Source organism: Phytophthora ramorum, assembly GCF_020800215.1.
Source record: "Phytophthora ramorum isolate Pr-102 chromosome Unknown Phyram_PR-102_s0005, whole genome shotgun sequence".
NCBI classification, from domain to species: Eukaryota; Oomycota; class Peronosporomycetes; order Peronosporales; family Peronosporaceae; genus Phytophthora; species Phytophthora ramorum.
The window spans coordinates 2,766,332-2,783,827 of NW_027150651.1; the positions used below are offsets into that span (position 1 = coordinate 2,766,332).

At 53.2% G+C, this 17,496-nt stretch overlaps 10 protein-coding genes across 10 annotated transcripts; 4 read left to right on the plus strand and 6 right to left on the minus strand.

The window, feature by feature from the left end:
• Positions 1 to 863: 863 nt before the first annotated feature.
• On the minus strand, positions 864 to 2,315 carry KRP23_6607 (Cytochrome b5 type B; the record flags this gene model as incomplete). Its single annotated transcript, XM_067891818.1, has 1 exon — positions 864 to 2,315. The coding sequence occupies one exon, from the start codon at positions 2,313 to 2,315 to the stop codon at positions 864 to 866; it is 1,452 nt and encodes a 483-aa protein (XP_067746139.1).
• A 148-nt stretch (positions 2,316 to 2,463) lies between these two features.
• KRP23_6608 (Protein IMPACT) lies at positions 2,464 to 3,539 on the plus strand (the record flags this gene model as incomplete). Its single annotated transcript, XM_067891819.1, has 2 exons — positions 2,464 to 2,796; positions 2,853 to 3,539. The coding sequence occupies 2 exons, from the start codon at positions 2,464 to 2,466 to the stop codon at positions 3,537 to 3,539; spliced, it is 1,020 nt and encodes a 339-aa protein (XP_067746140.1).
• Positions 3,540 to 3,838: 299 nt separating this feature from the next.
• KRP23_6609 (Arginase-2, mitochondrial) lies at positions 3,839 to 5,054 on the plus strand (the record flags this gene model as incomplete). Its single annotated transcript, XM_067891820.1, has 3 exons — positions 3,839 to 4,007; positions 4,084 to 4,266; positions 4,342 to 5,054. The coding sequence occupies 3 exons, from the start codon at positions 3,839 to 3,841 to the stop codon at positions 5,052 to 5,054; spliced, it is 1,065 nt and encodes a 354-aa protein (XP_067746141.1).
• Positions 5,055 to 5,214: 160 nt separating this feature from the next.
• Positions 5,215 to 6,393, minus strand: KRP23_6610 (Protein IMPACT; the record flags this gene model as incomplete). The annotated part of the gene is made up of 4 exons (XM_067891821.1): positions 5,215 to 5,877; positions 5,957 to 6,166; positions 6,228 to 6,251; positions 6,367 to 6,393. The coding sequence occupies 4 exons, from the start codon at positions 6,391 to 6,393 to the stop codon at positions 5,215 to 5,217; spliced, it is 924 nt and encodes a 307-aa protein (XP_067746142.1).
• A 103-nt stretch (positions 6,394 to 6,496) lies between these two features.
• Positions 6,497 to 8,063, plus strand: KRP23_6611 (tRNA:m(4)X modification enzyme TRM13-like protein; the record flags this gene model as incomplete). Its single annotated transcript, XM_067891824.1, has 3 exons — positions 6,497 to 6,648; positions 6,712 to 7,830; positions 7,907 to 8,063. 3 exons carry the CDS (start codon positions 6,497 to 6,499, stop codon positions 8,061 to 8,063), a joined length of 1,428 nt encoding a protein of 475 aa, XP_067746143.1.
• Positions 8,064 to 8,211: 148 nt separating this feature from the next.
• On the minus strand, positions 8,212 to 10,071 carry KRP23_6612 (Polycystin-2; the record flags this gene model as incomplete). Its single annotated transcript, XM_067891825.1, has 1 exon — positions 8,212 to 10,071. One exon carries the CDS (start codon positions 10,069 to 10,071, stop codon positions 8,212 to 8,214), a length of 1,860 nt encoding a protein of 619 aa, XP_067746144.1.
• Positions 10,072 to 10,541: 470 nt separating this feature from the next.
• KRP23_6613 (Transcription initiation factor TFIID subunit 9) lies at positions 10,542 to 11,435 on the plus strand (the record flags this gene model as incomplete). The annotated part of the gene is made up of 5 exons (XM_067891826.1): positions 10,542 to 10,728; positions 10,792 to 10,850; positions 10,927 to 11,004; positions 11,079 to 11,204; positions 11,277 to 11,435. 5 exons carry the CDS (start codon positions 10,542 to 10,544, stop codon positions 11,433 to 11,435), a joined length of 609 nt encoding a protein of 202 aa, XP_067746145.1.
• Positions 11,436 to 12,909: 1,474 nt separating this feature from the next.
• On the minus strand, positions 12,910 to 13,583 carry KRP23_6614 (Ankyrin-1; the record flags this gene model as incomplete). Its single annotated transcript, XM_067891827.1, has 4 exons — positions 12,910 to 13,034; positions 13,105 to 13,267; positions 13,339 to 13,437; positions 13,503 to 13,583. 4 exons carry the CDS (start codon positions 13,581 to 13,583, stop codon positions 12,910 to 12,912), a joined length of 468 nt encoding a protein of 155 aa, XP_067746146.1.
• A 660-nt stretch (positions 13,584 to 14,243) lies between these two features.
• Positions 14,244 to 15,659, minus strand: KRP23_6615 (putative RNA-binding protein; the record flags this gene model as incomplete). Its single annotated transcript, XM_067891828.1, has 7 exons — positions 14,244 to 14,308; positions 14,386 to 14,539; positions 14,617 to 14,843; positions 14,909 to 15,149; positions 15,212 to 15,372; positions 15,435 to 15,490; positions 15,556 to 15,659. 7 exons carry the CDS (start codon positions 15,657 to 15,659, stop codon positions 14,244 to 14,246), a joined length of 1,008 nt encoding a protein of 335 aa, XP_067746147.1.
• A 236-nt stretch (positions 15,660 to 15,895) lies between these two features.
• On the minus strand, positions 15,896 to 17,044 carry KRP23_6616 (uncharacterized protein; the record flags this gene model as incomplete). The annotated part of the gene is made up of 4 exons (XM_067891829.1): positions 15,896 to 15,966; positions 16,052 to 16,125; positions 16,194 to 16,221; positions 16,291 to 17,044. 4 exons carry the CDS (start codon positions 17,042 to 17,044, stop codon positions 15,896 to 15,898), a joined length of 927 nt encoding a protein of 308 aa, XP_067746148.1.
• Between the last annotated feature and the right edge of the window lie 452 nt (positions 17,045 to 17,496).

Here is a 17,496-nt window from a genome sequence, read left to right on the forward strand (position 1 = left end):
GCCCTGCAGTATGTTGAAGGCAGCCAACTTGCCGTTCGGAACCAAACCACTCGATCAGATCAGCACATTTGCGAAAAGGGGTCATTCTGCATTGGTGGCGTCAAAAGGCTTTGTCCTGCTGGAACTTACGGTGACAGCGAAGGTTTGCCGACTGCAACTTGCACCGCGCCATGCCCTGCTGGCTACTTTTGGTAGGGACGTCAACGTCCCCGCATTCTTTCATATCGTCGTGGTCTAACGGATCTTCCCGTGTTTACTTTCAGTCCGGTAGGAACGGCAAACTACAAACTGCAGCCGTGTACGTCGCGGGCATCATTTTGCCGCCAAGGCTCGTCAGTTCCCATTGCTGTCGCCACTGGGTACTTCACAGTCGCAACACAAGCAGGGCTTCGACCAGACGAAACAATATGCCCAGCTGGAAGCTATTGCACCGCTGGTGTTCAATATCTGTGTCCTGAAGGCACTTACGGAGCCACGCCCGGTCTCGCGACCAAGACGTGCACGGGCAAATGCCAGGATGGATACGTCTGTCCACGTGGGTCAACGTCAGCGATGCAATCACCTTGCCCGGCAGGATCGTACTCGCGAAATGGCAAAGTCTGTGCAGCCTGCTCTCCTGGGTACTGGTGCGGTGTTGCATCTCCGGACCCCCAGCAACACGCCTGTGGAGCTGACAATACGTTCTGTCCTCTGGGGTCGCCAGCTGCCCAACTGGTGCTTGATGGCTATTACGCTGTGGGACAGCAACTTAGTACACACGCGTCGGAGGCGTTGTGTGTACTTCGCGATGCCCCCCATCTTCCACAGTGTCCTACAAGAACTATAGGAGTGAACGGTAACCTTTAACCCGGTGTAGTTAAAGTCTAAAAGCTCTTGAATGTGTGTTCCTGTGGCTTGATACGCCACGCTGTGTACTGCAGTAGCTCCTGGATGAAGGCCTCAGAGGGTTGCTCTGCGGATTTAGGCATTGCCGCAAGATCGAATTCGGAGAGCTCTCCAATGTAGAACTGCTTGAGATAGCGGAATGACTGGCGGCTAGCGTGGTAAATCTCGAACATGACTGTTGAATCCACGTTCATGGCCTCTCGCGCGATTAGCTCGGATCCACCAGGGTGCTCCGGGATCCATCGCGTAATATCCAACACCATGCCTTGCATAACCAGCCACACTTCGCCAGAGTCGTTGCGGCGAACGACCTCCTCCCAGCGGATTGCATCCTTGCGGACGCGGGTCTCAAACTCGCCAAATCGTCTCTGGCAAACTTCCTGCAGCCCAATGCACCCGACGGTAATGGCTGCGGACAACAGATCGTCTGTGACTGAGGGATCAAACTGGAACTCGGTACCATCGTTGCGTCCTTCATGCTCCAGATACAGCAGTACTCGGTCAAAAGTGCAGCAATCCACGTCCACCTCAATATTTGTCGATGCATCCTTGTGCACACCCTTGCCTGAAAGCACAGCTGACGAAAGCTTAATGCACGGGAACAGGAGTTTCTTCTTGACTGGAAACTCCTCCTCATCACTCGTGAGGACCGTAACGACGTCCGAGCGCATCGACGCAAGACCAGCAGTGGCTACAAGCGTGGCATTTAGCAGTTCAAAGGCAGAAGTCTGGCCACCCTCTGAGGACACGAAAACTTCAGCATCTTCGTCCACCAGACCACGATACGAGTCTGGCATAGTGAACTCCGTCTCGTCCTCATCCTCTGCGTCAATCTCCAGCACGCGGACGAAATAGCGTCCACCATGGAAAGGCACTACAAGTCGTTCGTGCTCCGTCAGCACTCGCTGCCACGTATACTTTGCAAACGCAGCGGAAAATTCCTTAGCATCCGTCACGATCGGAGCAGCAATATCAGTCTCCTCCTCTTCTAACGGACGGATCTCAATAGCCATGGCATTGACAGTCGGCACTCGCTCCGTGAAGAGCGTCCACTTCTCCGTCTGGAACGTACACAGCTCGAGGTTGATCATCTGCGGCTGGGACAAGGCGATGGCACCTCGTGGCACCGCCTCATGCTGTCGCACAGCCACCACAAACTGTGCGTGCAGTCTCGGGTGCACTAGCGCAGCTCCGTCGTCCCCGGCAGCATCAACGGGGAAGTCCTCCGGGTGCATCAGAGCACAATGACGCAGCGTCGCCAATTGGTCGCGAGACAGCAGCTCGTCCAGCTCCAGAACACGCAGCGACTTGGTCCAGAGTGCGGCTCCGTCCTTGTTCCCTTGCTGCTGCTGCTGCTTACGACGGAGCGCAGCCGCCATGGCAGGCGCGCGGATCTCGCCCGCCGGGTTGTTGTTGGCGTTCCAGGGCATCGCGATGGTCTTCTGGTGGTCTCGTGATGGATAGCTCGTGTGTCACTGATACCTGTACACATAATCTGCGACTTGTGCAGACACTTGACACGCTTCCCATCCATGGTGTTGCTCTTCACTTTTGGATTTGCGAGCACCATCGAACGCAATGTGCAGCAAGACCCAGCGGGAGGAGAATGCAGCGATGCAAGACGAAGAAATCGAGGTGCTTCAGGTGCGGTGCAGCTGGAATTTACAGCACAAGATGCTGGTTGACGGACCGTGTTCGCAGGCCATTTTCTCAGACGAGTTCCAGTTGAGCGCGGACTTTGATCAATCGGACGGAGCGAAGTCGTTCACTGTCCAAGTGCCAGGGCCGCACTCCATTATACTGCAAGTTCATCTGCCACACGGATATCCATCCACCGACGCCCCAGTCGCCGTCGTGAACGAGTCGCTAGGGCTTACGAACGCGCAGCGTGACCAGATCACGGGAAAACTTGTGCGTTGCCGCCTTTCACTACGCTTGCCTTCATTAATGACTTCGTTTTGTGGCAGGACACTATCTTCGACCGCTCAAACGGACAAGTTTGTCTCTACGAGTGGATCGCGGATGTGCGGGAAGTCCACGCTACCCGTCAGACAGTCAAGGAGCAGCCCCAGTCAGAATGCGCTATCGCTGCAACTGTCCCTCGTCCAGTTCAGCAAGACGACACGGCTAGCTTTGCATCAGACCCACACACGTTGCGCCCCCGCACACGAACAGCTCAAGCAGTGCGAGACCGCGCTCGTGAAGCCAAGCTCACGCCGCTGATTTTCCACGGCGGGACCATCGTCGACCGCAAAAGCGTCTTCCAGGGCCACGCGTGTCCGATTTCCAGTGTTGGTGATGTGCGCTCCTTCTTGGCGGTGCTGCTGGACGATCGCAAGCTCAGTCGCGCGTGCCACAACATGCTCGCGTACCGAATCACCGGCGACTTCACCATCAAGGACAACGACGAAGACCGTGAGGACGGCGCAGGCAGCAAGATGTTGCACCTGATGGAGCTGACGAAAGCCGAGAACGTAGCTGTGGTGGTCACGCGCTGGTGCGGCGGTATCCACCTCGGCCCAGATCGCTTCAAGCACATCAACGCCTGCGCCCGGGAGGCCCTGGAAGGCGGCGGCTTCATCGACGTTTCGTTGCTGCCTCAGAGTCGTAAGAAGCACAAGAAGCAGGCACCGCACTGTTCGTCTACATGTTGAAGAATGCATCCCTTCAACATGTAGACGAGCTTGTCTGCAGGACCAACCCACCATTTTCAAAGGCTAAATTGTTGTCTGAACGCTCAATTGCACTGCAGACACCAGCAGGCCGATGGTTATCGCCTCACATCGTTTGATTAGCGCTCGCTAGGTGCAGAGTGCAATCAGTTTGATTAGCGCTCGCTGGTTGAAGTGCGCAATCAGCTCAACAGATCGCAACGACTTTGAAGGGGTCCCGTACGACTACAAACACTTTCAGATCTGCCGCGTAGACGTCTCGCCTCCCTCGACTCCATCCGATGCTGCGTCGCGCCTCCTCCGCCTTACGCCGTGTGCAACAGCGCGGCATCTCGAGCTCCTCGTGCCGCCAGTGGGACGAAGTGCGTCCGCACATCCACGCAGGCGAGCACCGCAACGCGCTGCTGAGTCTGCCGCACACCGTCTCGGTCATCGGCGCACCCATGACGTGTGCGTGTCTGTATCAATCAGTCCAGGAAAATCTTTTTGTCTCTTTGACGCTTGTCTTGCTGGTGATGCGATGCAGACGGCCAGCCGCTGCTCGGGACGGACGGCGGACCCGATCTGCTGCGCGAAGCGGGGCTACACAAGACGCTGGTGGACCTGGGCTGGTCCGTGGAGGAGACGGGTAACCTCAACTTTGTGGCGCCGACCCGCAATGACCCGACGCTGGACCGCCGCTACGGCAAAGCCAAGCAGTGCTTCCCTGGTATTATAGTGTTAACTGCTTGGTATCTTTTCGTTGTTGAAGCTCATGGGATTTGTTTGCTGTTGTTCTGGACAGTGGGCAACGGAACCAAGCAACTCTACCAAGTCTTCCAGCAGAAAGCGGGAGAAGGAAAACTCTGTTTGGTGCTAGGAGGTGACCACACGATTGGGGCTGGATCGCTGGCGGGATTGCTGTCGGTGCACCCGGATGCTGGCGTCATTTGGGTGGACGCCCATGCTGACATCAACACGCCCACGGACTCGGACTCTGGAAACATGCATGGCATGCCCATCGCCTTCCTCATGGACGGCATGGTGGACAGCTCCAAGATCCCGGGCTTCGAATGGCTCGTCAACGGCCCCACGATGAAACCGGATCAACTGGTGTACGTCGGCCTGCGCGACGTGGACAACTTCGAGCGTCGGGTCATCCGTGAGAAGGGCATCAAGGCGTTTACGATGCAGGATGTGGACCGCTACGGCATTGGCAAGACGATGGAGATGGCGCTGGACCACCTCTGTGGCAAGAAGCAGCGCCCGCTGCACATGAGCTACGACATCGACGCAGTGGACCCCCTGGTAGCCCCTTCCACGGGCACTCGCGTGCGTGGTGGACTGACGTGGCGTGAAGCGCACTATGTTGCTGAAGCCGTGGCGGAGACCAACATGCTGGTAGGTCTGGACATGGTTGAGGTCAACCCGATGCTGGCACCTGGCAACGGTGCTCAAATCACTGTGGACATGGCGCTGCTGCTCATTTCGTCCGCTCTTGGCAACCGCATTTTGTAAGCTGCTAACGCATTAGTTGTTTTTGCAAACTGCTGGCATACCAAGGAATAAAACAAACTCTCCTGTCAAACTGCACTTTGGTACACAGTTCGTTTTGTCGCTCACAACAGGCGAGTAACAACGTTTGCGTCTATGATTGACCACGGCACTGCTTACTACATCATCGCTTGTTTCTCTTCTTGGAACTGTGATGTAGGTTGGCCTCGTCCAGAAAGCCCCCGTCCTCCAGTACTTGCCGCGCGCACCCGTTAATGTGCTTGAAGCGATCAGGGCCAAGTTTAATGCCACCATACCATCGAGTTACCACGACAGCCACATTCTCGGCCTTAAGCAGCTCGAGCAGGTTTGACAGCTTACTTCCAGCTCCGTGTTCACCGTCCTCGTCGTTGTCTTTGACGGTGAACTCGCCAATGATTCGATACGCCAGCATGTTGTGGATCGCTCGCTCAATCTTGCGATCATCGAGCAGCAACGAGAGAAAAGAGCGCACGTCCTCAACACATTTGACCGGGCACGCGTGGGCGACGAAGGTACTTTTACGGTCCACAACTGCAGTGCCATGAACGATGAGCGGAGCAACCACCGCTTCACGCTCAACGTCGCGGACCAGCTGCGCCGTCCGTACGCGAGGACGCAGAGTTTGAGAATCCGACTCGAAGTACTCTACCGCATCATGGTGCGTGTGAGCTGCAACCCCCTCTTCATCGCTGCCCTCGGCGTCCAATTGAGCAGTATCCAGCTCAGCATTAACGTATTTCTCTCTCACATCCTCAATCCACTCGTAGAGACACACCTGGCCACTCGAGCGCTCGAAGATCCCCGCCTACACCGCCAAGAGCAAATATGTCGTTAGATTAACAGTTGCGTCAATAGCAAATGTTATCCCTCCCCTATCAGCGTACCAGGTTCTCCAGGATTTCTCTTCTCTGGGCGTTTGTCAGCCCCAATGACTCGTACACTTCAGCGACCGGGGCGTCTGTGAACGGATACCCTTGAGGCAGGTGCACCAGGAGGACAATGGCATGAGGTCCAGGCACTGAGATCGTGAAGGATCTCGCAACGCCCGGCTGGTCCAAGTCGTTTTTGAGCTGGAACTCGTCCTCAAAGATGGACTGCGTCATAAATGCATCACAAATGTTAGGTCAATGCCCGACTAAGTAGTGGAGCCTGTACCTGTAAAACTTCGATTTCCTCGCTCTACCGCGATGCAAAACGCGCACAAAGCAACAAGGTAAGACACAATAAACACACGCAGTACTGAAAATCGCCTTATTCCAGCATGTAAATGCCTCAGTCGCCGTCACTAACGTACCTGGAGCTCAGCGTTGCCCTCCTCCATTTTTGCTAATCAAAAATGATTTTTATCCAATGCGATTAATTTAGAGACTTATTTTCATCCAATCCTCACGGCAGCGCAACAGTCTCCAATAATTCAGTCGACGATGGAGACCGCCAAGCGCAGTGCTGAGCAGCTCGCACGCGACGCCCAGAGGAAGCGCCGCAAGCAGGCGAAGACCGATGCAAAGAACGGGGCCCAATGGGATCGCTGCATGTTCAAAGTTGTGCGCAAGAATCGCTTCTGCAATATCTCCAGGTGCGAATTCAGGTTTAATGGTATCGAAATGATTGCAGACTTTGACTCGTTGTGACGCTGCAGAGTGCCAGGCTCGCTCTTCTGCGGCAACCACCTGCCCGACAGTGACGCGGCCGTGAGCAGCAAGTCGCAGAAGTTCAAAGCTGCCACGAGGCGCCGCGTGCCGTGCCCTGTGGACGCGTCGCACACAGTCTACGAGTTCGATCTGGCCAAGCACGTGCTGGTGTGCAACAGGGTGAAGGACGCGGACGCCATGAAGAAGTTGGCGTACTACAGCCACAATATCAACTCTGGCAGTCACTCCAGCGTCAAGGAAGAAGGTTCGACAGCCTCCAGTGAAGAGCCTGCTGGGGATAAAGAGAACGAGCACTCGGAGCCGTCAGCTCAAGAGCAACAGGGCATCATTGACAAGCTCGTGGCTATCGACTTTGCAGACCTGCGTAAACGAATTGAAGCAGCGTACGATTCCTGTGTGGGCGAGTTGCTTCTGGAGAAGCTGCAGCACAAATGCTGCGACCAGCTTTTTGAGGAGAAGAAGAAGGCGGGCGCGTCGAAGAGCGTGCTGCGACACATTGAGCAGCAGGCCTCGATCATCGGCCATATGGAGCAGGCGAAGCTGCTGCAAGACTCGAACGCAGCTTTCGTGGAGCTTGGAGCTGGAAGAGGGATGCTGTCGCTTGCGCTGGCTCAGATGTTCCCGGACAGTCTGTATGTGCTCATTGACCGGGCCCATACGCGAGGCAAAGCTGATCGTTTTATTGGCGGTGATAACAAAGGTGATGAAGGTGCAAAGGATACGACGCTGCGAGCAAAAATCGACATCCGTCACTTGAACTTTGCCGGTATGCAAGAAATCCTGGACAAGCCCGTGGTCTGCATGTCCAAGCACTTGTGCGGCGTGGCCACAGATCTGTCGCTTCGAGCTGTCGCACAAACGCTGCCTGAGTCTAGCGGTGGCAAGGAAACTTCTTCCGAAATCACTGTTAGCTCTAGCTTCCAGGGCCTGGCGATCGCGCTTTGTTGCCATCACGTGTGCGCATGGGAAGACTACGTAAATCCATCCTTTTTCGAGGCTCAAGGGTTCAAGCCGCAGGAGTTTGAGCTGCTGACTAGTATGACATCATGGACTACATGTGGTATGGGGCTTGAGGGCGACGCGGTGCAGCACATTCTTGGCATCAGGCACGTGAAATGTTTCTACTGACGGTACTGCGTCACTTTTCTAACGTTGTGCTTGCTTGTTCTGCTGGCACTACAGCAAAGAGGATCGTGCAGTTTTAGGACGCAAGTGCAAGCGCATCATAGATGCCGGCCGCGCAGCATATTTGAAGCAGCTCCAGTTGAAGACTCGCCTCGTCCACTACTGCGACACCAACGACAGCCTGGAAAATTGTCTGCTGCTTGCCTGGCGATAAAACTCAGAATCAACACTTGGGGCTGTCTGCTTCCTTTGGTACGTTGGTTGCTTGCGTAGTTAATCTAGCGGCCAGCAACCAATAATGCAAAAGTTTTGATTGGAATGCATTCACAGGTTCAAGGTATGATCAAGCTAATTGTCGAGACCTACTCTTTCTTCGAAGGGGTATTCTCTGATTTCAGCGCATTCAGGATAATGATACCCTGCTCAATGTGCTCAAGTGTGGCTTGGAAATCTTCAGACCGAATGTCGGCATCTGGAAACAGTGACTTCAGTAGCTGTTGTGACAGAGTTGTGTGCGGGTTGGTCTTGATCTTCTGTTTGAGTATCAACTCCAGTTGGCGTGGTCTGATCTTTCCACGAGAAATTACAGTGTCACGAGAGAACAGCGCGATACGCAGTTCACATACCTGATCCCAGCAAATACTCGTCACCCTGTTGGCGAGTTCCAAGTTGGCGGACTTCTTGTAGCTCTCGCTGCTCACTTGTTCGTAGGCGTCCAGCACAATAGCCAGCATCATGTTCATCAGCACCAGGCTCACAACGATCATGTAGATCCAGTAAAAGGCGACAGAAAATTGGAGCTCTTTGATCGTCTCGAAATCGAACACACCAAAAAGCATGTTGATGCACGACGCCATTGAGTTGTCCAACGACGAAAACTCCTTTGCCCGGTCGCCGAAGATCATGCAGCCGATGATCGTGAACGTCAAGAAGATGATGATGAATACCACGAAGAAGGCACCGAACTGCTTGAGGGCGTTGGCGACAGTACGAGTGAGAATGTTAAGCTGCGGGTGGAAACGGAACCGATTCAGAATCTGAAGGCCGATGAGAGCAATAATGACGGCGCCAACCACTCGAAGTGCCGCAGTGAGACTAGCGATGTTCTTCAGGTTGTCGATGACCAAGTTGAGAGAATTGATGTCATCTGCAGTTCCCTCGACATCGATGTTGGTTGGATCTGCGAGCAGCCAAAGGGAGTTCTGGAAATCAGCATCGTCGAGTAAAACCACAATGCTCACCCAGATAGCGTAGAAGACGCACATGGCTGCTTCGACGACGAACAGATCAAACGTGCGAATGATCATGTGTCGTCGAGAAGGGCGATTCTCTTTGCTGCGCCATTCCCAAACGCAGGAGAACGCCCACATTGCCGCCACGCCAAACCAGATCCAGACGAGAACGTCGCTCGCAAACGAGCTTTGTTTGCCGTAAGGAATCGAGATCATTGGCCTCGTTAACGCTTTCGGTGTGATAAAGCCACCAGCGTGGAACTCCAATACGAGTTCGGTGACAACATACCCTTCGAGCTCGCCGTTGTACGTCAACACTGAAATCTCGACTTTGTCCGTCGAGCTGTCGATCCAATCGGAGGTCTTCCACTGAGCGAGACCTTCCACCGCCTCGGTTGCGTTCAGGCTGTATATGAGCATGTACGCATTGTATTCGTTCTCAGTGCCCTCGTATACATGACACACAGGGTACAACTTGAAGAGAGAGCCATCTCCATCGCAATCCACTGGCGATTTGCTGTATACCTCAATCAACACTCCACCAAGCGCCTTGTTGAACAAGCCAATGCGAGCCCAATCCTCTGAGCCCAAATCCACTCCGTTTTGGTCCTGAGTCACGAACACCGCAGGGACGAACGCATTCGTAAGCCAGTCAAAGACATCGCCGAGTTGACCAATGTTGTAAAACTTGATGGGCGAGCCAGGCGTGACGGCATCGCCACCTGATGTGGCCAAGATCGAAGTTACCGCGTAAGCTTGCTCGTACATGCGGGCGGTCGGAATGTGGGTGAACAGCATGTTCGTGAAGAACGCAAAGTAAACCGCCGAGAAGATGATTCTGCCCACTGAGCGCAAAATTGATCTGTCATGGGCGAGAGCTTCATGGGCGGCTTCGACTGTAATTCTGGACACCGCAGTCAGCTGTCCACTTTCAACATCAGGAACCTCGTTATCACTAAGATCAACGATAACCGCGGACGTCTTCTCCATGAATGCTCAATTCGTGGTCCAATAACTTGGCTCGCTTGGAAGAACTTGGCAAATCGTGAAGTAAGGCAGCTAGTTAGCAGTGTCTGACGTGGTTACTTTTTCTTAATGAGGAGGTTGCAGTGCTGGCAGCTAGTTACTTTTGAATAACTGTAGACAGGACCCGTTTCGGCTTGTTCGCATTGACACAACGTGCAACTTCTTCGTCAGATGTAGCTCTCCATCGAGTTCACACAGCAAATCGAGCTCGCAACGGCAGTGGTTTTAAAATCCCCAGTGGCTTCGCTCAGCACCTTCTCAAAAACCTCGAAATGGAATATATATGAGATCGAGCGCCGCCACCCCATCTCAACACAGCATGTAGTGCAGCGCCTTTGATCATGAACTTGTACCACAACTTCAATCTACTGTAGCCATTTCCTACAAAGTACGACTGCCACAAACAACCTGAATTTGTGGCATTCATTTGTGTCATGGGCAGTGACGCCAAGCCGAGGGCGAGCAAGCGCCTCCACGAGGAGGAGGGCGACGCCACCGAGCGCGATGAGGGGGCGGACGTGCAGCCGCTAGACGTCCTGTCCATGCAGCAGTTGCTGGAGTCCATGGGCGCCGACAAGTTCGAGCCGCGCGTCGTGGCGCAGCTGCAGGAGTTCGTTCACCGTACGAGCTGTCGTAGTAATAATATGTGTGCACTTTTACTAATATATATTATTATTTATGCAGGTTACGTGACGGAGATCCTTGTGGACGCCCAAGAGTACTCCATGTACGCGAACAAGCAGGTGGGAGAGAGCACAAAATATTTTTTGGTCGAGGAACGAGTCGTGACGCTGCCCTTTTTTATATTATTTTACGCAGACAATTGACCCCGACGACATCCGACTGGCCATTTCGTCGAGACTGAACCATCATTACGCCCAAGTGCCGCCCCGAGAGGTGCGTGGTCCTCTTTTTTTGTAAAGTTGGATCTTGGTACTTACTTTTTTTTATTCGTTGTTGCCGACTGGCAGCTCATGATGGAGCTGGCGGACAAGCGCAACAGTATTCCACTGCCATCCATCTCGAACGAGTACGGCGTGCGACTTCCGCCACTCCAGCACCAATTGATCACGAAAGAGAGCGACCGACAGGATCCGGTTAGTTATTGTTGGAGATTTAGCTTTAGGTAAACTTCGTCTGATTTTGGTGTGCTTTGGCATTTGATTTAGAAAACGCCGAGCACGCCGCGGTTTGGTGACGTCATGGGCTTCGGTATGGGAATCAGAGGCGATGCGGCGCGACCGCCAATGCATCCGCGTCTTGAAGGCTCGCGCAACAAGAAGTTCTCTCGCAGTCCCATTCCCATTAACCTTAATCCAAACATGTAGTGCTTGTGGTTGCACTACGTGCGTTGGTGCAGTGATTAGTTTTCAAGGTTTGTATGTCGAGAGTTAATAGGATGGAGTGATCATTAAGAAGATCGAGTCGACCCAAGCTGTTCAGTTTCAATCAATGTGCAAGCTCTCAGCTCCCGAAAACTACGCGTGACCCTGCAACAGTTCTTCAAGTGCCCGAAAGAACCTCCTCCGTGCCTAGGGACATCAGAGTTAGAGGTATCCTTCTCCTCATCAAATATCTCCAAGTATCAAAGCGTACCATGAATCCTCGAACGTACTTCTGCATACAAATGACAGAGCGCTGGACTTGCAGATACACCTGCAAAGCATCCTGTGTAGGTGGAGGCAACAGGTTCGCTTCTTGTGGTACCGACACATGTTGGGCGGCAGGTACCATGGCGTTTAGTGAAGACTCTTCCACTAACGGTTCATTTTCGGTAACAGACTGCAGGCTGCTAAGCACGGATTTTGAGCTTGAGCGCATCAACACTATTGCTGGTTCTGCTGGTCGCACAGGTGAGACCTGGATCGGGTCCGCGATACTCTTGCTCGGTGTTGCAAGATCGAGGTTGATAGCTGGGTTGATGTCTGACAAAGAGACTGGAACTACAGCAGACGCCAGAATTCGTGATGCTACACTTGGTTTATCGGATTCCTTCGATTGCTGGGTATCACCGCTTTGTGGGACTATTTTCTCAACGTGCCTAGTGTTCATCATCAACCGACTAGGTTAGACGGTGCAAAGTTGGTAGCAATATTCTACTTACAGTGGAGATATCACTTCCTCCGTTTGGCTGGCAGTGTTTGGTTGCAACGGGTTACAGTCTACAACAGAAAGCTGTTGTCAACACTAAGACAAGTACTGATAAACTCACGTGCTCTCATACACTTTTGGGCTTGATCCCGGTCCTCTAGAAACCACCTGTAAGAAAGTAGACGAATGCTGTAAGTCTCGCTGAGTCCATAGTTTCGACTGACGTCTTACCTCAGAAGCTTCTGCGACAGAGCAAACAGCATTTGCAGCTTCTCCTGTAAAGTAACTTTGAATGAGCTGTGCAACATCGAACGATTTCTGGTTGTGAGTCTACGGAACCCACCGCCGAGGTCGCTGGTTGAGGCTGAAGCTGCATCACTTTTCTTGCGTAGTCCTAGATGGTAGTATGCATGCGTTATGAGCCACCTCCTTATCAGCACAAAAACCAAAGCCTACTGACCAAAACAATTCCCTGGTCGAGCGAGCCCAAATCTACCTGAGCTAGTGAGCTCATCGAAGCCGATCGAGAGCGTCGCAGTGATGGCACCATCGAAGCAGAGCGAGGAGCAGGCATGGCACTACGCTGGTCGAATGCAATCTTGACTCGCTGATTTTGTGCGTTTGGACAAGAATCGAGTAAAGTTCCAGCACTTCTTCATTCGGCTAATTTTATCAAGTGCACAATTCCTAAACTCGCTACAATCATTCGATTTAGCACAAACACGCTGTGATAATATCCTGAATGCCCCGAGGAAGCTCCACTTGGTTGCTTTGACCACTTGCTGCCAGCTCGACCCGCTCTCGATTCGCTTCCAGAAATTCAGTCTCTCGGTAAGCTGAAATTTTGCCGGGGTAGATACGAGCAATTAGCCAAATGATGATCGATCAGTCTCTCTTCTTGCCTACCTGCGAGCATCTCAAGGATGTCCAAGCGCTGCCAGTCTCGTGCGACGTCAATTGGAGTGGCCCCATAATCGTCTGACATAAAGAGATCCACTCCTGAGTCCAACAGCAATCGCACGAGTTCTTCATGTCCATTGCGGCAAGCGCAATGAAGCGGAGATTGTCCCTAGATGTCAGCAAAGAAGCATTTACTGTCATTTGTTGTCTGCTTTTCTCAACCAGGTGAGCGCGTCTTACATCGTTATCGCGTGACTCAATGCTTGCTTCGTGAGCTAGAAGCAGTCGTGCAGCTTCAATTCGCCCCCACGTGCAAGCTGCATGGAGTGCAGTCTTACCCTGTCGATTGTGACAAAATCATCCTTTCAGGAGCTGGCGAACAACATTATCTCACGTGGTCGTACATCTCCTTGCTGTTGATCCACGTTTGCGCCATTGGTCAGTAGTAACTCGAGCACTTCAAGACTTTCATTCTGGGCAGCCATATACAACGCATGACTGCCTTCTTTGTCCATCTCATTGACATTCAGGTTCTTCCCGATCCTGTTGGTGACGGACGGGTAAAGCGAACACGTTGGTCAATCGAGCCCACTTGCACACTGCTTAACCACCGAATCAACGACGCTCACCAACGCCTCACAACTTGCACTTGGTTGAGCGAAGCCGCATATACAAAGGCATCTCGAGGCTCGTATATAGCTTCTGCCAGAAAATCCACGTGAAAGGACTGCAAAGGCCGACAGTTAGTGCAGATATCCACGCACAGGGTACACACTCGACCAAACGATTCACAGTAAGATTGCAGACCTTAGCAGGCTGTGTGCTCGATCTTCCCCACATCCTTGCCGGTGAATTCACCTCAAACCACTTGAGCGTCTCTTCAAAAAGCTGGATCACGTATTGCGGCGCTGCGAAATAGGTCCGACAACCTCCTACAAGAATCGAATTATATCCAAAATTGCATCCGTGACGTCCGCAGAGTTCCCACGTAACACATATTCGATCCACACACAGGTACAACCAGCAGCTTGATGCTGGGCAGAGATTCATTTGAAGATCACTTCATTTTTGTCCGACGCTCATTCGCTCCGTGTGCAAAATTCCTATTCCCCGTGAGCTATCGGCGGCATGCTGGTCTCGGAAGTCTACTCCCTCTTGTCCAGACGCACCTCGATCAGACGGCCTTCTATTTCCAATCCGTTCAAGCGCTCTGCAAGTAATACAGCAAGTATCCCAATTAGTTAATCGAATGAAATCGCCAGTGTACGTGAATAAAAAGCCACTGACCGATCGCTTGCCATGCATCCGCTGCATTCGTGTAGCGAATAATTCCGAAACCACGCGAACGACCATCAGGGTACTCAGCGATGTCGGCACGCTCCACCTCACCCACAGTGCGAAACAGGTCCTTCAGCTGCTGCCAGTTGGTTTCCCACGGGAGCTGCACGAGTAGCACAACAGAGCAATAAAGACGGTCAGACTAGATACAAACATACAGCGTTTGTGACGGGGACATACGTTGCCAACGTAAAGCTGACGGCCTTCGCCATTTCCACGCGGAGCCGCTGCACGCTTGGCAAGCTTGGAGATGCTGCCGCCTTCGGGTTCCCTGTCTTCACGGACGAAGATGAGTCGGCCTTCCAGCTCCGAGTTGTTCAGCTCCGCAATCGCCTTGTTGGCCTCGTCCTGGGTGGCGTATTCCACCAGCCCACAGCCCTTCGAGCGGCCATTAGACTCCTCCAGCACTGGTTCCAGCAACAATAGTCAGCCACCCGTTCACCAAGTACAGTATGTCCACTGGAAGGCTTACCGTCAGCATGCACCACCGTGCCCGCTTTCTTCATGTGGTCCTTGAGCTCCTGCCACTTGACGTTCCACGACAAATTGCCCACGTACACGCGGAAGCCGCGCTTGGGCTTGACGGCCGCGATCGGCTGGGTCTCCCGGTCCTCCCGCACAAAGATCTTACGTCCGCCCAGCTCCGAGTCGTTGAGTGTGTCGATGGCGTTCTGTGCCGCCTCCTCCGTCGCGTACGTGACGACGCCGCATCCCTGCAACACACAGCAGTCAGTTAAGTCTCCACCTCCAGCTCACTTTCCCTCCATTGACGCACCTTGGAGCGGCCGTTCCACTCCAGCACCGTCGCGAGCTCCACGGGTCCTGCAGCCTGCATATGATCCTTGAGGTCTTGCCACTTGACGCTCCAGGACAAGTTGCCCACGTACACGCGGCAGCCCACGGCCGCCACCTGCTCCATGTCCACGTCTGCGTCTCCTGCAGACACAGACGTCAGCCTCCCTACAAACGCCGAATGAACCTCCAGCAGTCTGTCGTACCGTTGCGACCTTGAACCTGGTACGGACTTGACTGCGCGATGCGCTCGGCGCGTTTCCTGCTCAACAGCGCAGCACCATGAGATTCCACCAATCGCCACACTCGCGTGCGCCCTCCACCCACGTGCTCTTGGCCTTCCCAGCGTTGTCAGGCGCGTCCGTCTTGCGCTCCTGCACGATCTGGTCCAGCGACATGTCCAGCTTCTTGTCCGTGTCGTCCGATGCCATTCTGCCCTCTTTAGCTTGTCACTTTGGGTGTCAAAAGTGAAACTGAGGCGAATCAGGCGCAAAACACGTCGGCGACGAGCGTCGGTATAGTGAACGCGAGTGAATCGGTTTGGGCAGGAAGATCGGGGACACAGTTGCTCTTTATTGGACGAAAAGGTCCGCCGTCGGAAAATAAAGATGATTGGTGGATAACCGTTGTGAACTGCTGAATGAAATAGGTCAGTCTACACGACAGGTTACAACTTCAACCTCGTGATGGCCGAACGCAGCGATTCGATCAGCGCGTGGATCTCGTGCAGCTCGGAGCCTGTCCGTGATTCCACCCATTCATCGCTCGTTAAATTGAGGGGTTTGGTCAGGATCAAAAATCCGTTCAAATCACGTGCACATACCTGCATGGGGCGAGTCGGTCAAGAGCATCCCCTCCAAAGCTGTTGCTGCGTCCTCCAGCGGTTGATTCAAGTCGCTATCGGCAGCAAACAAGGATCTGTCAGTAACAATGTTGGGCTGATGATGATGAAAGTGCAGTCATACCTGATGACTTTCACTGCATCGGATGCGCCTGCAACAAAAGTGACAACTTCAACTGTCAGTCTGCCATCGAACTGTTTCCGCTAGCAGGGCCACGTACCTTGCTTTGTTGATCGTAAAATTACTGGATCATTGCTGCCGTCATCCAGTCGACTTGGGGCCTGGACGTCGACACATTTGCTACTCGTCGTCGAGATTGGCGACACTTCAGCACAGTAGCCGGATGTAAACGTGCTCAGAGAAGCCTTCGTTGGCACTGTGGGAGGTCCGTCAGAACTACCTGCGAGCATGCCAACTTCAGGCTTTCCAGCTTGATATCCGCTGGTGAAGTTACTCAGTGACTCATCAACTGCAATTTCGTGACGAACCTCAGCTGGGCTCGCAGTCGCAGCACTGTAGCCCATAGTAAATGTGCTCATGGACTCGTCTGTTGCGATACTTGACTGAACAACCGCTTGAGAATCGTTGACTTTCGCATCACCACCATATCCCACCGTGAAGGCGCTTAACGAAGAAGCAAGCGATTCTCGCTCGTCTACATCGCGCTGAACAACCTCATTGGAGGCTTCAAACCCGCTTGTGAAGGAGCTAAGCGATGCATCCACCTCCAACGGCGATCGATTTGGCTGATTATTAGCCTCAAACGAGTAATCACCTTCCTTCCTTGCCTGTGGGCTCTGTGGTCCATATCCGTGCGTATACGTGCTGAGGGAGGCTGTTACCCGATCGTCCACAGGGGGTGGCCTTGGTGGTTCCTCGCTATTCAGTGCGCTCAGTGCTTGGTTCACCAAATCCTCGGTAAATTTATCGAGATCTCCATCACTACTAGTGTCATCTGCCAACTCTGCTGGCATTGGTTTGGCAGTACTCTCCGCTGTCATACACGTCCCTTTTTCCGTAGCTCCACCATTATCCACAGTATTTAAATGAAGATTCTGGACAGGTGGTTCAGGTACAACCTCGCTTTTCACCGGCGATGGAACTATTTCAAATGAGTCGGTCACTTCGTCTGGGCTGCCAGACCGCTGGTCTATGATGCGAGCGCTTACTTCTTTGATGATCTTCTTTGGTATTGGAATAAAACTCTTGGGAGTGCTATTGCCAACAGTTTTGACAGACGTGGGTGAAGCTAACGCAATCGCACTGTTAAAATCAGCGATGTCTTGTAACTGCGAAGATTTTCGTCGTTTTGTTGGAGATGGCGTCGCCTGGCTCACCTGGAGCGACCTCGCTGTCGGTGTTGTCTTCTGTGGTTTAATCAATCCAAGTTGACTCAACCGAGTATTCATCGCAGCCACAGCATTTG